The sequence below is a fragment of the Uranotaenia lowii genome, chromosome 2, assembly GCF_029784155.1.
Source record: "Uranotaenia lowii strain MFRU-FL chromosome 2, ASM2978415v1, whole genome shotgun sequence".
Lineage (NCBI taxonomy): Eukaryota > Metazoa > Arthropoda > Insecta > Diptera > Culicidae > Uranotaenia > Uranotaenia lowii.
This window is the reverse complement of record NC_073692.1, coordinates 16,804,126-16,825,222: the sequence shown is the minus strand read 5'-3', so window position 1 is coordinate 16,825,222 and position 21,097 is coordinate 16,804,126. Positions and strand designations below refer to the sequence as shown.

Below are 21,097 nucleotides of genomic sequence, written 5' to 3'. Positions count from 1 at the left end.
AATTTCTGCCTTTTTAAGTCAGCTGCTGAACGCTATCTCTGTGCTAGCTTTGCATTTATCTTCCAAACATTCAAATGACTATGTTTTTTTCTTCAAAATATGACTATGTTAAGACTGGAACAAATTTCAAATATTAAACGAGAGGGGGGATAATATAAAAAAACCAAACTTTTCAATAAATTTGAACGAATTGGCAAAAGCTTGCCCACAACAAACTTGCGTTCAATCTACATTGTACAAAAGTGCTAAATTGAAAAATCGAGTATTTTAGATCGAAATTTTGAATAAATATAGAATTCAAAAAGATATACAATTCCCAACTTCTACAGTTTGACTTTTGCTCTTTCATGTTTGGAAATTCGAAGATTTTTTTTTACAATAAAATACCTTAAACTTCATTTATTTTCCCTTTCGGGAATTTTGGAAAATGCGATGGGAGGAGGGGGAAGGGTGTGCGGCTGTAAAAAAAAAAGAATTTGTTATTTGCTTTGGCCTAATAACCATTCAGCATTTAGAATTAGAACTTGGCTACAGGATTAAGATTTCGAAAAGAATAAAGTGAATATCTTTCTTAGCCTCTTAACTTAAACAATTTTCAATGGTCCAGCAAAATCCAGTGAAAAAAGCATTGCAACAAATATGTTTAACTTACAAGCCGCCCGGAAGCACCTTTCCAGTGCCTGCCATAATAAATATATTTGTTCTTACCTACAAACAGCACACACCGATCACAATCAACATTTTCAACAGTTTAACTGAACAAACGAATGATGAAGGAAAAAAACGCCAAAAGGTGGACGTGATAATTGATTGATATATGGGAAGCAGAAGAGCCTTGCCGAAAATTGCCACGAATATGAATATGTAGGCCTACGCAACTGCATCAGGATCAGATCAACGAAGGTGGATGTAAAGAAAAAAATATGGAAAATAATTCAACTGCAAGTAAAACGTACTTACCCACCTTTTAGAAGTGAGTACTCGAAATCGGGTGGATTGGAAAAGAAAAAAAGCAACTGAGCAGGTGGCAGATGCAGCTTAAGTTTTTTCTCCCAAAAGTACTTGTTCGCATATTAGACAAACGATGGCTTGAGGCGATTGCGATTGTAATCCGACATTTATCACCATCCCGTTTATCCTGGATTCATCCCCAAACCCCACAGTTGAAAGAGGGCGTTTTCGGCAACAAACAAATCATCGGCGAGGCGGTTTGATCGCCTGAGTTCGATTGGTTTTCTTTTTTTACTCTTTATCATAATAAATTAAAGTTTTATTCATTGTTATTTTTACTACACTCGAACTTTGGTTTCGTTCACCTTAGTTTGTTTTTACATCACTTAATTCTCTAAAATTAATTTAAAAGTCTTCAAATAAGGAACGATTCTTTAGTAAGTGGCTTTCTGGTTGGTTGTCGTTTGGTTTTGGTTTTTGTTAAATTAATTCATATAAATCTCTTTAAATAAGATTCCTCTCACTTGCTGGTCACTTCAAAACATTCGATTTGATGTCTAAAATTTGTTTTAGTTACAGAACCTATCACTGTCGCTCACATTCATACAATTTTCTTTTGGTATTACTTAATCGATAAGCCTAAGTCGTTTTCAGTTTTCTGGTCTCTACACCGATGGATATTTTGTGTTTTTTTTTATAGGAATCTTGGTTACATTACTAATTAAATCAATACTGCTCTGGTAGGTTTTTGGAGTTTTCGTTTCTCCTTGTCTCTGTGCATAGGAATGTAATCATGTAAAACTTCGAACTTTGCGTGGTTACAATATGGACGCTCACTGTACAATTATTGGATTGGGAATGGCGAGATCGTTCTGCTTGTTGTTGGAGTGTTGCTTCACGTGATACTTGAGGGCATTTTTCTGAGCAAAGGATCTTCCGCAGGTATCGCATTCGAACGGATGAACTCCGCTGTGGATTCTCCGATGGACAATCAGGTTGCTAACGCTGGAGTACGTTTTGGAGCAGGTTTCGCAGGGTACCCGAATTTTGGAGTGTACTGAACGGCTGTGCTCCTGCAGCGCTCGGCTGTCTACAAAGGCCTTGGGACATTCCTCGTGGGGACATTTGTAGGGTCGCTCGGAAGTGTGCCGTCTCCTGTGGATGACCAGGTAGCTCATGGTGCTGAAATTTTTGCCGCAGATCTCACACTAAAAAAGGGGTTCACAATTGCTCTATATTACTGATTTCTTGGTGGGTGGGGATTTTCAGGGAGGGGAGATCAGTGGTCACAGAGAAGCCGTCGAAGCGCTCACCTGGAAGGGCCTCTCACCAGAGTGGGTTCTCCGGTGTCGGGCGAGGTATTCGACTGATCGGAAAGATTTGTTACACTCTGGACACTGGACTTGAACTGCACCGGCAGATTGAGAAGATGGTTCCGGACTACCAGTTGATGGACTCGATTGACCAGACGAAAACGTCTCCGATAGGTGGCCTGTCTCCTGTTGTTGATTGGAATTGTCGTCCGATATGGATGTCGTGGTAGGAAGGTTAGCTGTATCGTGCTTCTTCAGATGATACTTCAGTGCCGTCGATTGTGCGAAAGACTTCGGACAGTAGTCACATTTGTAGGGATGTATCCCCAGGTGGATTCTCCGGTGAACGATCAACCCCGAACTGCTAGCGAACGTCTTCAGACAGATGTCACAGGTTACCTGTAATACAAAACATTCGTAAAACACGAAGCGACCACTATTATCGAAGACTTTAATCTTACCCTTTCACCGGTATGAAGTCGTGTGTGCACCGACAAGGCTCTAGAATCTACAAACGCTTTCTCACAATATTTACACTTGAAAGGACGTTCTCCTAAAAACAAAAACAACAATAAAAACCATCAGTGAAATCTCTTAAAAAAATACCATTCTAAGCAACCTACCCGTATGCCTTCGTCGGTGGATGATCAAATGTGACGATCGCGGGAAAACCTTGGAGCAGAACTCGCACTGATTCGGTCGATCCTTGCAGTGTTGGTTCAGATGGGACTGCAGTTCTTCAGAAGTTGGGAACGGTTTGCTGCACACGTTACACTTGTACTCCAACGCCGTGGAACCGGAACTTCCGATTCCGCTACTACTACTGCTACTACTACTGCTGCTACAGGAGGTGCTGATACTGCTCGGACTGGAACCATCCGACGAAGGGTCCATCATTAGGAGCAATGGGGAAGTTGTCGATGATTGCTGCGGATCGGTTGGCATTTCGTGTTTCTTCATGTGGTGCTTCAGGTTGTTGTACTGCGGGAATGTTTTGTCACCTGTAGAAAACGAAAAGTTTAGAGAGAGCTCCAACTGAAATGATCGGTTTTTACTTACAAACTTCACACTTATAGGGGTGGACTCCGGTATGTAGCCGATTGTGAACGGTGAGGGCTGATGCGCTAGAGAAGGTTTTCTCGCATTTCATACCTGTTTATCGGAAGATGAAAAACATTCTTTTAGACATTTTTCTTGATTGATGTACGTTAGATAATTGAGTTTCTTTTGAGGTTACTGGCCGTATTAAGGATTGGTTGACGGAAAGCATTTGACGTTGAAGATATTGAAGAAATCTCCCAGCAAACATTTTTGTAGGTATATTTCTCAACAACTTTGTTATACGTTTTATATACATTATGGAAGGATCGTATAAAACTCACAAAAACAGCATTTACCTTCCAAAATGGAGGATATACATATTTTTAACTTCTGGTTGAAACGATAAAAACTACACGGTTTGGACGATATTCGAAACCTTATTTGTACATACTGAAAGAATGCAAGAGAGCGCAAGTTTTCGCTCACAACGCGAGCAAACTGTTGCCAGTGACCAGAGATGCCAATGTGCCTGATTTTTCAGGATTTGTCTGATTTTTCGAGGCTTATCCTGACAATCTGATATAAGCCATTGGATTTCCCTAATTTTTGAACATAATGCGAATTCGATGAAAAATAGGGATCCTGATTTTTATTGCACTAGTCTCTGATTGATGATCTGATGATTTAAAAAAAAATGTTGGCAACCCTGCCAGTGACAATTATTGCTGCTTCCCTCATTGGCCAATTCTTTCAAATACACCATCTGATTTTCAGCAATCTGGTTGAACTGCAGGTCGCAGAGAGAACAACAAGGCTGTTTTCTCACTTGAAGCACGCGCGGGAGAAATAATTGAGCAAAATCGTCTTAAGAATCTCAGAAAACATTGCGAACTTTTTATTATATCCGATTTAAACCGAATTTAAATAACCATTTTTAGGATCTTTAGAATTTATTTGGTAAGAATTACGATTCGAAGTAACGTTGTTAACTACTCGAGTTATTATTTCTTTTGCGAGATTATGTTTGCTGGTTTTGAAAATTGGTATAGGAGGTAATATCCTCGTTTGGATCAAGTTACATCTAGTGGAAAGACTGCAGTACCTTCGTGTAAATTCTTTATAGAGTTCTCAGGAGTGAGTCAATGCAGCCATTTGAGACCTCTTCGCTTTCTTCTCTTAGAAGGATCGAATATTGTAAGAAACTGCAAAGAAATGTGGATGCTTTTTCTGTTATTGTGTCCAGAGACAAACTGAAACTGAACAGTTCTAAACGCTCAACAATATTGTTCACAAGCAGTTATACGTCGATACAGCTCTGGTATTTCCTCGAAGGGGAGGATATTGCAACAGTAACCAACATTCATCAGGACTTGAGCATCACTCTGGATGCAGGTCTGAACTTTAGAGTCTACATCAATAACTTGATTTCCAACGGACTTTCTCTTTTTGGAATAGCACGGCCCTTTTGCCGGGGAAGTGGACAATCCGTACACCACCAAAGCCTGTACGAGATCGAGGTTAGATTTTGTAGTGCGGCCAATAACATTTACCGCTGTGATAGAAATTTTAGTAATAGTCATCTTGGACGTGGTGGTGGTGTATTGATTGCGGTCCGACACGGCATCGATGCAGTGTCAGTAACAGCACCTGATTGCGACAGTCTAGAACAAATTATTGTGCGTATAAACCTTCAACCTCGTTCCGTATATACTTTCATGCATTGCACGCACATGTCCGCTCTTGACTATATCCTGAATACTGCAACCTGCCAAGACTACGTTGATGTAGCTTGGGATTATAATCCACCGAATTTAAATTGGAGCTACGACGAGGACGCTAATGGATTTTTGCAGTGAACGCTTCGAACAGGTTACTGAATTATCATCAATTATTATTATTAATTATGAGACAAACTGGCAATCAGCTTTGGAAGATCTGAATGTCGATGATGCGGTATCTACTTTCTACGGTCAGCTTTGGAGCGTACTAGGCGAGCACACGCTCACTGGACGATCCACCCACCGAGCCTTATAAACTTCCTAAGTTGAACTCTGAACTTCGAATAAACCTCAATTTGATCCGAAAAGCTTGCAAACGCTACTACCGAAAACACACATCGGGTACTACTAGAAAGTCAGTTGATTTATTTGCCGAATTTTTCAGCAGCGTGTAGAGTTCACAAATCTTAAACTGTGACGACGCCTACTTCGAATCTTACCTACAACATTAGGCTGTCACATCCTGATTTCACTATTGAGGAGATTTTTATTGCTTTGAGTAAGCTCGATCCGTCGAAAGGACCTGACCTGACCTGTTTTGATGGGATTACATCGTCCTTGGTATCAAAAATCGCAGTATCTCTTGCCGTACCGCTACGTATAACTTTCAACAGATCTATTTCTGAATGTGCTTTTCCCAGATGCTGAAAAACTGCTTCAGGATATCCAATCTCTAAATCTCTTACTCTTACCGTGTAGAGAACTACCGGCACATATCAATCCTGTGCTTTTCCAAAGTGCTAGGGTCTCTTATATATGAATATCAGCACGGATTTGAAAAGCAAATATTGACGCTGATAAACCTGATGTGCTGGGTAATTGCATTGCACACCGCAAAAAATAAAGAAATGCAAGTGGGTTCAATATATATCGATTTTGCCAAAGCTTTCGACAAAGTAAACCACAGCATAGCAATAACAAAGCTTGAACAGTACGGGGTTTCTACCTCGTAAAGCGCCAAGGCTACATAAACATCCAAGGAACACATTCTGCAGTATTCGACATGCCATCTGCTGTTCCACAAGGTAGTCACTTAGGGCCGCTTATCTTTATGCTTTCTATAAACGACATATGTAGCTACCTACCTCAACACGACTAAACTACTGTACGCCGATGACCCTAAAAATTTACAGAGTCACTGACTCGATAGTGGACTGCATGTAGCTTCAGGAGGACATGAACAAACTATTGTTATGGTGTGATACGCATGGGATAAAAGTGAACGTTGGAAAGTGTAAATGTATACCTAAGTTTTTTCAGGACTAGATCATTAACGGTAAAAGATCCGGATTGACTTTCGATCAAAAGCACTCGTTCGAACAGCATATCTTGACAATCACAGCAAAAGCGTTTGCCTCATTCGGATTTCTTCGTCGAAATACACACTGAGCTTCGAAGACCCCTACGCCTTTAAAGCAGTATTCTGCTCGTTAGTACGAAGTGTACTGGAAAACGTTGCACCTGTTTGGGCTGCAAGGCAGCAGGTCTCAAAATCAATGTCGGAAAGACCAAGTCGATGGAAATCAACACAGAAAATCGTTCCAACTTCGTGGTAGCTGGACAACAGGTTGAGAAAGTGGAGTGCTTCCAGTATCTTGGTAGCCAGATAACGCCTGATGGTGGTACCAAGAAGGACATCTTAACCCGGATCAGAAAGGCCCGATTTGCTTTTGCGAGTCTCCGAAACATCTGGCGCTCACGTCAGATCTCTCTACGAACTAAGATCCGAATCTTCAACTCAAACGTCAAATCCCTATTGTTGTACGGGTGTGAAACTTGGTGCACATATGCGGTGACGACGCGAAAACTGCAAGTTTTTGTGAATCGCTGCTGCGGAACATCATCTGCGCTTGGTGGCCTGGCAATTGGATCTCAAACGTGGAACTTCATCGCCGGTGACATCAGAAGCTCGTGACGGCGTAGTCTAGCCGCTGAAATCCACACAGTTGACGAGAGCCTTGGCTGGCAGCAAGTGAAGACGCTGGCTCCGCATCGCCAGCAGTGTAGATCTTTTATCTCAGCCCTCTGCGTCGGTCAATCGGCGCCGGACCCTTAGGTTGGTAGGTAGGTTTGGGCAGCTTACCAATCCGTTCACATCGAAAGGATAGAGAGAGTCCAGAAAAAAAATTCTCGGCTATGCATTGCGAAGATTTCCCTGGCGAAATTTTGTACCTTTACCGCCTTATTCCGAGAGATGTGGTCTTCTGTCACTGACGTCTTTGAGCCGAAGGAGGACGTACTTCCAACGGATTTTCATGTACGTCATCTTGACAAACGTTAGTAGTCAAGTTAGTCAGTAAGTTATTGATTGCCCACACTTGCTGTACTTTTTAAAATTTTCTCTGACTGCCAAGAAGCAGAGATTTGTGATTTAATTTAATTTTGAAATTCTAAGCGCCAGATAACGCTCCCATCGAGGTTTTAGGGATTGTTCGCAGGTAACGTAGATTTGGTTGATGATGTAGAATCGCAGTGGGTGTGTGAGGTTTTTTCTCCAAAAATGCAACCTCCAAAACGACGAGGCTCCAAGGAAGCCACCTCGGATCGCAACTTTTCATTACATTCGTGAACTATCTTCGTGAAATACTCCACTTAGACGAGCTCTTTTATGCTTACGATCTGATGCTTTTTAGGAGGATTCACATTAGCATAGACTATCTTGCACTGTAAGCTGATATCGTTAGGCTTGAAAGCTGGTGTCGCTTGAACCGGATGAAGGCTAATACAAAAAAAAAAATGCAAGGGAGTAAATTTTACCATGGTACGAAATATTGTCAATTTCGACTATCGTCTATCTGAACTGTATGTGGAAAATGTGGAGTTCATTTTGGATCTAGGAGTGGCGACTGATAACAGGCTCACATTTGCTGAACACATTGCAATCAAAGGGTATTTCTGCATCAGGATTTCTGCTGCGTCGAAACACTCAGGATTTAGACGACATCAATTCGTTGAAAGCTGTTTATAGCTCATCAGTACGAAACATTACCTCAGGTATGGGCCCATTTTTAGGGCACACAGTGTTACCACCTAGAAGGACTTCAACGGAGGTATGCTCTACGACGCACAGTGCATCAGAAATCACAATTTTGTGGTCATAATTACTCAAAATTGACTGAGTTGGCAGTAGCTCATCGGTGTCTTCGACGAAGTTACTCGACAATATATGCTCTAACTATTGATGAATTTTGGTCAGTTCTCTTCTACTCAGCAAGGTGGCAATCTAACATTTTACAGAAGCAAGATACAGGCATGGTTTGTTCTACAAGGTTGTTAATTATATTTTTCACATCAACTTTGAAGATCATTATTAACTTTGAAGATCACTATTAAGCTCTGTGTTGTTGCTTTCCTTGTAAAAAAAAAAAAAATTAAAAAAACATGATAAAATTGTCTTTTTTGACTTATTTTCCATTTCTTTTGCTTAACTCTAAGCGTACATCTTCCGAAGATATGATAGCTGGCATCCTACAAATGCTAAAACCACCAACCTACAGAAAGTGTACTATGTATGTCATGGCCGGGATTTGATCTCATGACCGTTGGTTTAGAAACACTTGAAGGTTATCCTCTACGCCACAGACTGCGGTAAGACTTCCTTCTTACGAACAAAGATGTACCATGGTTAATTTGGCCACGCTTGCAAAACGTCGTACCGAACTTCAGCAAACTTTTATTTTTGACACCCTGACTTATCGTGTGACTCTCTTACATACTCAGCGTGTCAATTTATACGTATCCACGAGGACACTCCGACAACGCCAGTTTCTCTGGATATCATACCATCGTACTTGAAACCCCCTCTTACAAAATTTTGTAACATAGTTTTATTGGGATGACGAATTCAGCCCAAAAATCCGCAAATAAAAACCACTGAAAGACGTTAAATCTACTCACATTTGAGTCGGTTACCCGGCGTGTGCAGCCGGGCATGCACCGATAGCGCCCGGCTATCGACGAACGCTTTCCCACAAGTAGTGCACTTGAACGGCCTTTCTCCGGTGTGCCTTCGCCGATGAATCACCAGATAGCTGCTGCCGGAGAAGTTCTTCCCACAAATCTCGCACTGATTCGCCCGAATACCCTCGTGAGCACCCTTGATGTGAGCCTTCAGGTTTTTATGATTTCGATAGGCTCGATCACAGATGTGACACTTGAAGGGTCGATCCGCTTTGTTCGGGTGGGTCGACGACGAATCACACTTGCCTTCCTCTTCTGTGCGGTGTTGTGATCCTGTGCTGGTACTGCTACTGATCGATGGAGTGCTTAGGGAGGGTGAAGATGCTACGTTGCTGCTGGTGTCGATGACGGTTTCTTGAATTGGCAATTCGGTTTTGGCTTGCTCCTGGTTCGGTGATTTTGCATAGGGTTCCTGTAATAGAAAGTCACGAATTAGTACGGAGTTCTTATGGGGCATTGTTATATTTACTATTGGAACAATAGCTTCATCTTCAGACATGGACGAGTAGTCTTCGTCTTCGTATTGGTCGTACTGATGCAAGCTGGTAACGTTGGACTCGCTGGTGATTTTGGCATTCTGGATGTAGGATCCAGCGATTCCCCCGGATGGCATCTGCTGCATTTCGACGTTCCCCAGGATGAAATAGGTCTTCCCGGGGAGATTGGTTTGTTGAATGGGTTCCGGCATTACCGGAGGAACCCTCGTAAGGAGCTCACTTAAACATTCACTATCCGAGCTGAACGGCTCGATGTGGCTGAGGTCGTGTTCCATTGGACTGTCCACGGTGGATATCTTACTATTACTATAACTATTGGCCTCGGCCAAGGCAGGTGGTCCGACTTGTCCGTACACGGTCGTTCCATCTACCACCATTCCTCCCTCTTCTTCTGCTACGCTAACGTTTACTAATGCTGGAGTATTTGTCGTTGATTGCACATAGTTTTTGTTACAGATATCACATTTTCCCCTTCCGTCCAACCCATTAAGGCTAGATTCCGTCCGGGATGTCCCGTACTCCTGCCGACAGGATTGACATCGGTACACCTGAATGTCGGTACTCCCGCATCGGTGCCGATTGTAGCTTCCTTGGTTGGCAAATCCCTCCCCACAAAACTCGCACTGAAACACGTGGTCACCCCCGACCCCCACATTCGATCCCACCGTCGTCGAGTTTGATCCCCCAAATCCACTTCCAGAACCACTTAAGCTGTTCCGATTAGCCTGCAGGTATTCGCAAAATTCACACTGGCAGGATTGCTGAGACTGCTGCTGTTGCTGTTGCCCGATCTGGGGGATGATGGCTTTGGGTGGTTCCGAACCGAGTGCGACCACCACCTGATGGGACATATCCGTCTGTTTTACATAATCGCTGCCACTCACTGTCGTCGTCGTCGTCGTGGTCTTCACCGAAATCGTAGCCGGATCATACCGGTGGCCATCGTCCATGGACTTCTGCAAAGAGAAAATACAAGAGAACAAAAAATAAACCAACGTGATAAACACATTTTTAATTTAATTTGCTTCAATCTGTCCGCGAAGTTGGACAATCGTTTTTTCTAGTTTTTTTTTTTTATTTCAACAACAACATTTCTTCTGGACGCTCAATCGTCGTGCTTTTTCAAATGAAAGGGAATGTTGCGCAAAAAAGTGAAAACAGTTTGTTTAACAAACAAGTACGGCACGGCCCCGAACCAGCGAGCACTGGAGATGATTTTTTGGGGGAAAACAACTGTGGAAGGGAATGGGCCTCCGAAAAAAAATGAAGGAAAAAAACGTGTGAGAATCAACAGCTACTGTTTGAGCTGAAGAGCGCCTTTCGGTGGGATTTGGGGAACAACCGGTGCCATCATTCGGTTGGGCTGGACCGGGGGAATTGGCGATAAAAAAATGAAACTGTGATATGACTTCATGGCTAGAACCGAAAATAAAAATAATATGGAGCATGAAATGTGTACGTTTCCGTTGTATGATTTCGAGGTGTGATATAGGCCGGATGGTACAGATTTTTTTTTTGAAATTTCTTGTCGCGTCATGACAACCACCCGCGAGTTATGATATGACATGAGATTGGAATGAATCATGTTAATGGGTTTTTAATAAGCTTCTGGGGAAATATTTTTATTTTGATTCCAACGTATGGTGAAAGATAAGGATAATATTTTTTCGAATGATTGGTGGGACTTCAAAAGACTGACCCGTAAAAGATTTAATTAACATGCAAAAAATGTAACATGGATGCAAAATATTTAAAAAAAAAAAATAATTTAAAATTTCAACAATAGAAACGACAAACATATGCAAAACCAAAAAATATCAAAATGACAAAACTAACAAAAATGACAAAACTGTATGTCAAAATGACAAAAATGACAAAAATGACAAAAATGAGAAAAATGAGAAAAATGACAAAAATGACAAAAATGACAAAAATGACAAAAAAGACAAAAATGACAAAAATGACAAAAGTGACAAAAATGACAAAAATGAAAAAAATGACAAAAATGACAAAAATGACAAAAATGACAAAAATGACAAAAATGACAAAAATGACAAAAATGACAAAAATGACAAAAATGACAAAAATGACAAAAATGACAAAAATGACAAAAATGACAAAAATTACAAAAATGACAAAAATGACAAAAATGAAAAAAATGACAAAAATGACAAAAATGACAAAAATGACAAAAATGACAAAAATGACAAAAATGACAAAAATGACAAAAATGACATAAATGACAAAAATGACAAAAATGACAAAAATGACAAAAATGACAAAAATGACAAAAATGACAAAAATGACAAAAATGACAAAAATGACAAAAATGACAAAAATGACAAAAATGACAAAAATGACAAAAATGACAAAAATGACAAAAATGACAAAAATGACAAAAAAGTCAAAAGAGACAAAAAGACAAAAATGACAAAAATGACAAAAATGACAAAAATGACAAAAATGACAAAAATGACAAAAATGACAAAAATGACAAAAAGTGCAAAAATGACAAAAATGACAAAAGTGACAAAAATGACAAAAATGACAAAAATGACAAAAATGACAAAAATGACAAAAATGACAAAAATGACAAAAATGACAAAAATGACAAAAATGACAAAAATGACAAAAATGACAAAAATGACAAAAATGACAAAAATGACAAAAATGACAAAAATGACAAAAATGACAAAAAAGTCAAAAGAGACAAAAAGACAAAAATGACAAAAAAGACAAAAAAGACAAAAAAGTCAAAAGAGACAAAAAAGACAAAAATGACAAAAATGACTATATCGACAAAAATGACAAAAATGACAAAAATGACAAAAATGACAAAAATGACAAAAATGACAAAAATGACAAAAATGACAAAAATGACAAAAATGACAAAAATGACAAAAATGACAAAAATGACAAAAATGACAAAAATGACAAAAATGACAAAAATGACAAAAATGACAAAAATGACAAAAATGACAAAAATGACAAAAATGACAAAAATGACAAAAATGACAAAAATGACAAAAATGACAAAAATGACAAAAATGACAAAAATGAAAAAAATGACAAAAATGACAAAAATGACAAAAATGACAAAAATGACAAAAATGACAAAAATGACAAAAATGACAAAAATGACAAAAATGACAAAAATGACAAAAATGACAAAAATGACAAAAATGACAAAAATGACAAAAATGACAAAAATGACAAAAATGACAAAAATGACAAAAATGACAAAAATGACAAAAATGACAAAAATGACAAAAATGACAAAAATGACAAAAATGACAAAAATGACAAAAATGTCAAAAATGACAAAAATGACAAAAATGACAAAAATGACAAAAATGACAAAAATGACAAAAATGACAAAAATGACAAAAATGACAAAAATGACAAAAATGACAAAAATGACAAAAATGACAAAAATGACAAAAATGACAAAAATGACAAAAATGACAAAAATGACAAAAAATGTAACAAGGATGCAAAATATTTTTAACAAAAAAAAAAAAAAATTAAAAATTTCAACAATAGAAACGACAAACATATGCAAAACCAAAAAATATCAAAATGACAAAACTAACAAAAATGACAAAACTGTATGTCAAAATGACAAAAATGACAAAAATGACAAAAATGACAAAAATGACAAAAATGACAAAAATGACAAAAATGACAAAAATGACAAAAATGACAAAAATGACAAAAATGACAAAAATGACAAAAATGACAAAAATGACAAAAATGACAAAAATGACAAAAATGACAAAAATGACAAAAATGACAAAAATGACAAAAATGACAAAAATGACAAAAATGACAAAAATGACAAAAATGACAAAAATGACAAAAATGACAAAAATGACAAAACTGACAAAAATGACAAAAATAACAAATATGACAAAAATGACAAAAATGACAAAAATGACAAAAATGACAAAAATGACAAAAATGACAAAAATGACAAAAATGACAAAAATGACAAAAATGACAAAAATGACAAAAATGACAAAAATGACAAAAATGACAAAAATGACAAAAATGACAAAAATGACAAAAACGACAAAAATGACAAAAATGACAAAAATGACAAAAATGACAAAAATGACAAAAATGACAAAAATGACAAAAATGACAAAAATGACAAAAATGACAAAAATGACAAAAATGACAAAAATGACAAAAATGACAAAAATGACAAAAATGACAAAAAATGTAACAAGGATGCAAAATATTTTTAACAAAAAAAAAAAAATTAAAAATTTCAACAATAGAAACGACAAACATATGCAAAACCAAAAAATATCAAAATGACAAAACTAACAAAAATGACAAAACTGTATGTCAAAATGACAAAAATGACAAAAATGACAAAAATGACAAAAATGACAAAAATGACAAAAATGACAAAAATGACAAAAATGACAAAAATGACAAAAATGACAAAAATGACAAAAATGACAAAAATGACAAAAATGACAAAAATGACAAAAATGACAAAAATGACAAAAAATGTAACAAGGATGCAAAATATTTTTAACAAAAAAAAAAAAAAATTAAAAATTTCAACAATAGAAACGACAAACATATGCAAAACCAAAAAATATCAAAATGACAAAACTAACAAAAATGACAAAACTGTATGTCAAAATGACAAAAATGACAAAAATGACAAAAATGACAAAAATGACAAAAATGACAAAAATGACAAAAATGACAAAAATGACAAAAATGACAAAAATGACAAAAATGACAAAAATGACAAAAATTACAAAAATGACAAAAATGACAAAAATGAAAAAAATGACAAAAATGACAAAAATGACAAAAATGACAATAATGACAAAAATGACAAAAATGACAAAAATGACAAAAATGACATAAATGACAAAAATGACAAAAATGACAAAAATGACAAAAATGACAAAAATGACAAAAATGACAAAAATGACAAAAATGACAAAAATGACAAAAATGACAAAAATGACAAAAATGACAAAAATGACAAAAATGACAAAAATGACAAAAATGACAAAAATGACAAAAAAGTCAAAAGAGACAAAAAGACAAAAATGACAAAAATGACAAAAATGACAAAAATGACAAAAATGACAAAAATGACAAAAATGACAAAAAGTGCAAAAATGACAAAAATGACAAAAGTGACAAAAATGACAAAAATGACAAAAATGACAAAAATGACAAAAATGACAAAAATGACAAAAATGACAAAAATGACAAAAATGACAAAAATGACAAAAATGACAAAAATGACAAAAATGACAAAAATGACAAAAATGACAAAAATGACAAAAATGACAAAAATGACAAAAATGACAAAAATGACAAAAATGACAAAAATGACAAAAATGACAAAAATGACAAAAATGACAAAAAAGTCAAAAGAGACAAAAAGACAAAAATGACAAAAAAGACAAAAAAGACAAAAAAGTCAAAAGAGACAAAAAAGACAAAAATGACAAAAATGACTATATCGACAAAAATGACAAAAATGACAAAAATGACAAAAATGACAAAAATGACAAAAATGACAAAAATGACAAAAATGACAAAAATGACAAAAATGACAAAAATGACAAAAATGACAAAAATGACAAAAATGACAAAAATGACAAAAATGACAAAAATGACAAAAATGACAAAAATGACAAAAATGACAAAAATGACAAAAATGACAAAAATGAAAAAAATGACAAAAATGACAAAAATGACAAAAATGACAAAAATGACAAAAATGACAAAAATGACAAAAATGACAAAAATGACAAAAATGACAAAAATGACAAAAATGACAAAAATGACAAAAATGACAAAAATGACAAAAATGACAAAAATGACAAAAATGACAAAAATGACAAAAATGACAAAAATGACAAAAATGACAAAAATGACAAAAATGACAAAAATGACAAAAATGACAAAAATGACAAAAATGACAAAAATGTCAAAAATGACAAAAATGACAAAAATGACAAAAATGACAAAAATGACAAAAATGACAAAAATGACAAAAATGACAAAAATGACAAAAATGACAAAAATGACAAAAATGACAAAAATGACAAAAATGACAAAAATGACAAAAATGACAAAAAATGTAACAAGGATGCAAAATATTTTTAACAAAAAAAAAAAAAAATTAAAAATTTCAACAATAGAAACGACAAACATATGCAAAACCAAAAAATATCAAAATGACAAAACTAACAAAAATGACAAAACTGTATTTAAAAATGACAAAAATGACAAAAATGACAAAAATGACAAAAATGACAAAAATGACAAAAATGACAAAAATGACAAAAATGACAAAAATGACAAAAATGACAAAAATGACAAAAATGACAAAAATGACAAAAATGACAAAAATGACAAAAATGACAAAAATGACAAAAATGACAAAAATGACAAAAATGACAAAAATGACAAAAATGACAAAAATGACAAAAATGACAAAAATGACAAAAATGACAAAAATGACAAAAATGACAAAAATGACAAAAATGACAAAACTGACAAAAATGACAAAAATAACAAATATGACAAAAATGACAAAAATGACAAAAATGACAAAAATGACAAAAATGACAAAAATGACAAAAATGACAAAAATGACAAAAATGACAAAAACGACAAAAATGACAAAAATGACAAAAATGACAAAAATGACAAAAATGACAAAAATGACAAAAATGACAAAAATGACAAAAATGACAAACATGACAAAAATGACAAAAAATGTAACAAGGATGCAAAATATTTTTAACAAAAAAAAAAATTAAAAATTTCAACAATAGAAACGACAAACATATGCAAAACCAAAAAATATCAAAATGACACAACTAACAAAAATGACAAAACTGTATGTCAAAATGACAAAAATGACAAAAATGACAAAAATGACAAAAATGACAAAAATGACAAAAATGACAAAAATGACAAAAATGACAAAAATGACAAAAATGACAAAAATGACAAAAATGACAAAAATGACAAAAATGACAAAAATGACAAAAATGACAAAAATGACAAAAATGGTAAAAATGACAAAAATGACAAAAATGACAAAAATGGTAAAAATGACAAAAATGACAAAAATGACAAAAATGACAAAAATGACAAAAATGACAAAAATGACAGAAATGACAAAAAATACAAAAATAAAAAAATTAAAAAAATTACAAAAATGACAAAAAATAATAAAAATGGCAAAAATGACAAAAATGACTGAGTGATGTCAATTGCGTTTATTGTTTATCAATGCGAAAAGACATACCCCTGTTAAATAGCTGATAACTTTTTCGTTCAATAAGACACGAAGTTACGGTCTTCGACAAAGTTGTTGAGCGAAAAAATTCTTTTAGGAATTTTATAAATTGGCACAAAAACCATCAGCTGCCTCGATTCCACAGAAGAAACAAAAATGATGTTGATTTTTCAGTACAACATATTCAATTTTCCCATACAAATATAAAAGTTCAAATTTTCTCATGTAAACGTTACTTAAAAATTCTGCGAAAAATCATGGATGAGTTTTGGACCAGAACAAAGTGTTTTAGACCCCAGGGCTTGAGAAATTCAAAAATGACCCCAAATCGACTCAGTCTAGTATCACATATTTATAGAAGCATTTCTCGTACCCAAATACCCTCCCATGACAAATTTGGTTCCACTTGCTTGATTAATACTTGAGCTATGGGAAAAATCGTCAGGGAGCCTCCTTTCCCTCTATTTATCTCATTATTAGAAGAAGGACCCATACGCTCGTTATAACGCGCCATTCGTAATATGCTGAAAATAGCATGAGTTTTTCAAAACGGTCTATTTCCATTAACAGTGAATGAAAAGATAAAAACCACGTTTTAAACATTAGTGTTCAAAAAATCTACTTTTTTTCAATATTTTGATTAGTCCATTTTGGTTTTATTTTCAGTCAAAGTGTCTGTAAGTATTAGTATGTTTACGATCTTCGGCTGATTTTGAATGTGTGTTCGGCTGCTAGGCGCGTATTGAATATACAGCGGCGCGTATTTGCAACACTGTTTTGTTCTGTGGTTTTGAATATGGTTTTTAAAAATCAAGTTTTTTAAGCAAATAAATGAATTTGAGTAATAAAAAATTATAAGCATTTGTAGAAAACACTTTTCTTCAACAAGTACACTCGGTTTTAACTCAAAATTCACGAGGAATACATAGCAAATCAGCAATTTGCTTAAGTGGGGCACAATAGAGCTTGTTCCCCTATATAGATAGATATTTTTCTAATTAATTTATTCTGGAGTTTTAAAGAAAAAAAAAATTGGCAGCGGAATTTTCACACAGATATTCAAATAAATACGACTTGCGGATTTTCGCTTCCTCCTAAACAATATGTTCAAAAAGGTCATAAAACTTCAAGTTTTTTTTTTGTTCAACCCTTTCCGTGATCATATATGGGTATGAGTTTTTGTTTAAGTAAAAGAACAATTTGTTTCTGACACACGCAAGATTCATCAGTTTTGTTTTCATACATTTTTGATAGTCTCGAGGGTTTAGCTTTCAAAACAGTTGTCAATCAAAATGTTTTTTAGGTGGGAGGGAAAATTTGAATTTGTATAGTATACTATACTTACTTATTACTACTGTCTTTATATCTACCGGAAACTGTAATTTGGAACCAACATTAAATTTCATCAATAAAAAATGGTTGCATCGGCAAACGCACCTGTCAATGTATTGTTGCAAAGTTTCCAATTGCTTTGTTATTTTCTGATAGTTTTTTAAAAGTATTTTTTCCTATAAAGTGCGTATACGCACCGTTTGGTTTGATGCGCCAAAGCTGTTCCGTTTCAAAAAGGAAAAGTCTTGTTCTGACATGCTACAAACTGCATATAAAACGAAAAACACAACAACGGGATAGAGGGTAGATTTATTGCGTGAGTTTCCGGCCAAAAGTGCGTAGGACGACGTGGGTGCTCTCTTCGTCCCAATCAGGACATACGACTGCATCTGCAATAGAACGATTTGATAGAACCCGAAAAAAGGGAACCAGGGGCCTGTCAATACGCGTCCGGGAAAACTCTGAAAAGTGCGTATACTTTTCTCCCGAATGCGTTTATTTGTGTGCACTGGAGTGTGTCCACCTCCCTCAGGCAGCCCGATATGGAGGGTCCTTGTTCCTAAAATGCTCACTCCAAACAACAAACGATGGCTGCCAATGATGGCATCATCAGCATCAAATGATGGCGATGACGATGATTTTTCATTGGAAAAACGCAACAACGACGGCGAAAAACAAAAATTACATAAAATCGTGACCAAGCAGCCACCAAAGTCGAATATGTAGGTACGTTCCCTCTATACACTACTGACGTATCGCTTCGAGAAAATGAGAAAAACTCCCGCTTTTTCACTGGAGCTGCTCCTCCCCGTTTTAAAAAGTGTGTGGCTGATGGCGACGAGGCCGATGCATGGGTACCGAATTTTTCCCTGTCTGATCTGCCACAGCGTTCTGGTGCGTGGATGTGCGTGATCGAGGCGCGCCGAGGGGTCCCCGAATGCTCTACAAGCCTCCCTACGGCACTCACGCACTTGCTGCTACTGCTATTAGTAGATGACGACGACGACGACGACGGCGGCGATGGCTGACTGGCAACGCTTTTTTCGTGGGCTCTCTCGTTTGCTCACCACACGCACCCGTCCCTGTTTGGGATTTCCGGGGAAAAAAGGCTATCTCTACGTTTCTGTCGGTTGGGTTTCGGAAAAATCCTGGCTTTGATGGTGGTGCCATCCTCTGATAGCTGCAAATGCAATTCTTGGAAGAACCAGCACTGAGCACGTGGGAGTTTGAAGGGGGTGGGGAAGAAAAATCAATTATTTTACGTTTTTCAAAAAGCCTCCGGACTTTGTGAGTTTTCAAAACAGTCCGTGGTGGTGCATCGGTATCATCCGGGTTCCGGAATAGGGGCCAGGGACGGTTCATTTTTCCTGCGTGCATCAGGCAGCAACAGAGAAAAAGTGAGCGAGACTGAGCACGGGCAGGCAACAATTGTGCGGAGGACAGACAGGTTTTTTGCAGTTTTATATATGTATACCAACCTAGTGTGTTGTGGATCCGATGGTTTCGCTCTCCAAATACGGTTTCTACCGGGAATCGGAGCCAAGCAGAACTATGTATGGTGTGGGAGGCCTGATGCGCCTAACATACGCGTTTAAAAATCGAATAAGGCCTTCCCGGTCCTGTACATCCGGGACGTGGAATATTTATGACGAGCCTAAAATTTTTCTCCTAAGAGTTGTGAGCAGTGGAAAAATTTGCTCTCTATTCACCTAACAGGAATATTGAGGATTTGATCAAGTGCCTATTCGTGTTTTTTAATCTTCCGGACTAAGACTTCCAATTCAGTACTCAGATTCAGATTCTTGTCAGATTAAAAGAACAACTCAAATTCCTTCACTGAAAGTCCCTAAACATAGATGTCTGTGGTAGGGAAAGCTAAACTTAATTCGGGTTAGTCCAAGAAAGTTTCAATTTGGAAATGCTCTCCTCTTGATTTGGTACGGATACAGAAAAGACCATTTGAAAAGACATTTGATAGCGTTTTAGCCATTTTTACTATACGGGCTTTCTCATGGAAAATCACCTTTTTTTCAATATCCAAAAATTTTCATCAAATGACCATAAAAATAACACTTAAACAAAGAAAAAAGTTGAACTTTCACATAAAACAACCCGTTTGCTCCTATATGCTTAAATTTGACCAGGAGAGATGTTTGTTTGTGAGCCTTCGAAAAACCAGATATTTTAAGATTTCAAAATTACATTTTTAGTAATACCAAAAATCTTCGAATAAAAACCATTTTCATTTTTTATTTGTAACTCAATTTATAAGCTTTCAATCGTAGTTAACAGTTTTCAGATATTTTAACTTTTTGCTTAGTTAATGATGATTATCTGCAAAAATTTTATGTTGATGTAAGTTAACCCGGTGATCAAAGTTCCCCCAGTTTACGGTATTTTCACATCCTATTATATATTTTAGGTTTTAAAATTGTTGTAATTTCACGGCTCTTATAAAATCCTTCTAAAAAATTTCAAAGAAAATAATGAAATATCAAAATAGTCTTAGATGGTTTTTGTAGCTGTTTTTAAATCTATATATGTAGGAGGATGGGGATACTTGATTCCCTTTTCTTATTTTCATCATATCTTTTTGGGAAAATTTAGTAACTCATCGTCTTTTGCATTTTCAAATAGCATATTTCACGTTTATATGCTTCAAAAGTTAGAACAATAGATGAACCCATAGATGAACTATTAGAAGCATTTGCGTGAGAGGAAAAAAATTGTGATTTTTTTAAGTTAAAAGAGACTTGATCCTTTACTGAAAAAGACTTGATCTTTTATTCAAGGAGCCCTAACCCTTGGCAAAAAGCAAAATCCAAAGATAAAAGCTACGTTGACAATTTGCCATTGACGGATTTCACGTCAAATCGACACGAAAATGGCATGACCATCTCGGAATTCAATAAAACTGTGTGGGCATAA

The 21,097-nt window shown here is 36.0% G+C and overlaps 1 protein-coding gene across 3 annotated transcripts in view; it reads right to left on the bottom strand.

Moving 5' to 3' along the window:
* Positions 1-1,284: 1,284 nt before the first annotated feature.
* The window catches only part of LOC129745778 (zinc finger protein 135-like), a 146,282-nt gene continuing 126,469 nt past the window's right edge, over positions 1,285-21,097 (bottom strand). Inside the window, exons 4-10 of one of the 3 annotated variants that reach the window (XM_055739119.1) lie at positions 9,527-10,496; positions 8,981-9,451; positions 3,324-3,416; positions 2,888-3,265; positions 2,726-2,817; positions 2,265-2,663; positions 1,285-2,159 (exon numbers count right to left, since the gene is read on the bottom strand). In XM_055739119.1, the coding sequence (XP_055595094.1) occupies positions 1,785-2,159; positions 2,265-2,663; positions 2,726-2,817; positions 2,888-3,265; positions 3,324-3,416; positions 8,981-9,451; positions 9,527-10,496 (2,778 nt within the window). In that variant the 3' untranslated portion in view covers positions 1,285-1,784. Of the gene's footprint in view, positions 2,160-2,264; positions 2,664-2,725; positions 2,818-2,887; positions 3,266-3,323; positions 3,417-8,980; positions 9,456-9,512; positions 10,497-21,097 lie in introns of all 3 variants that reach the window. The other 2 variants (XM_055739118.1, XM_055739120.1) reach the window with 2 other exon arrangements.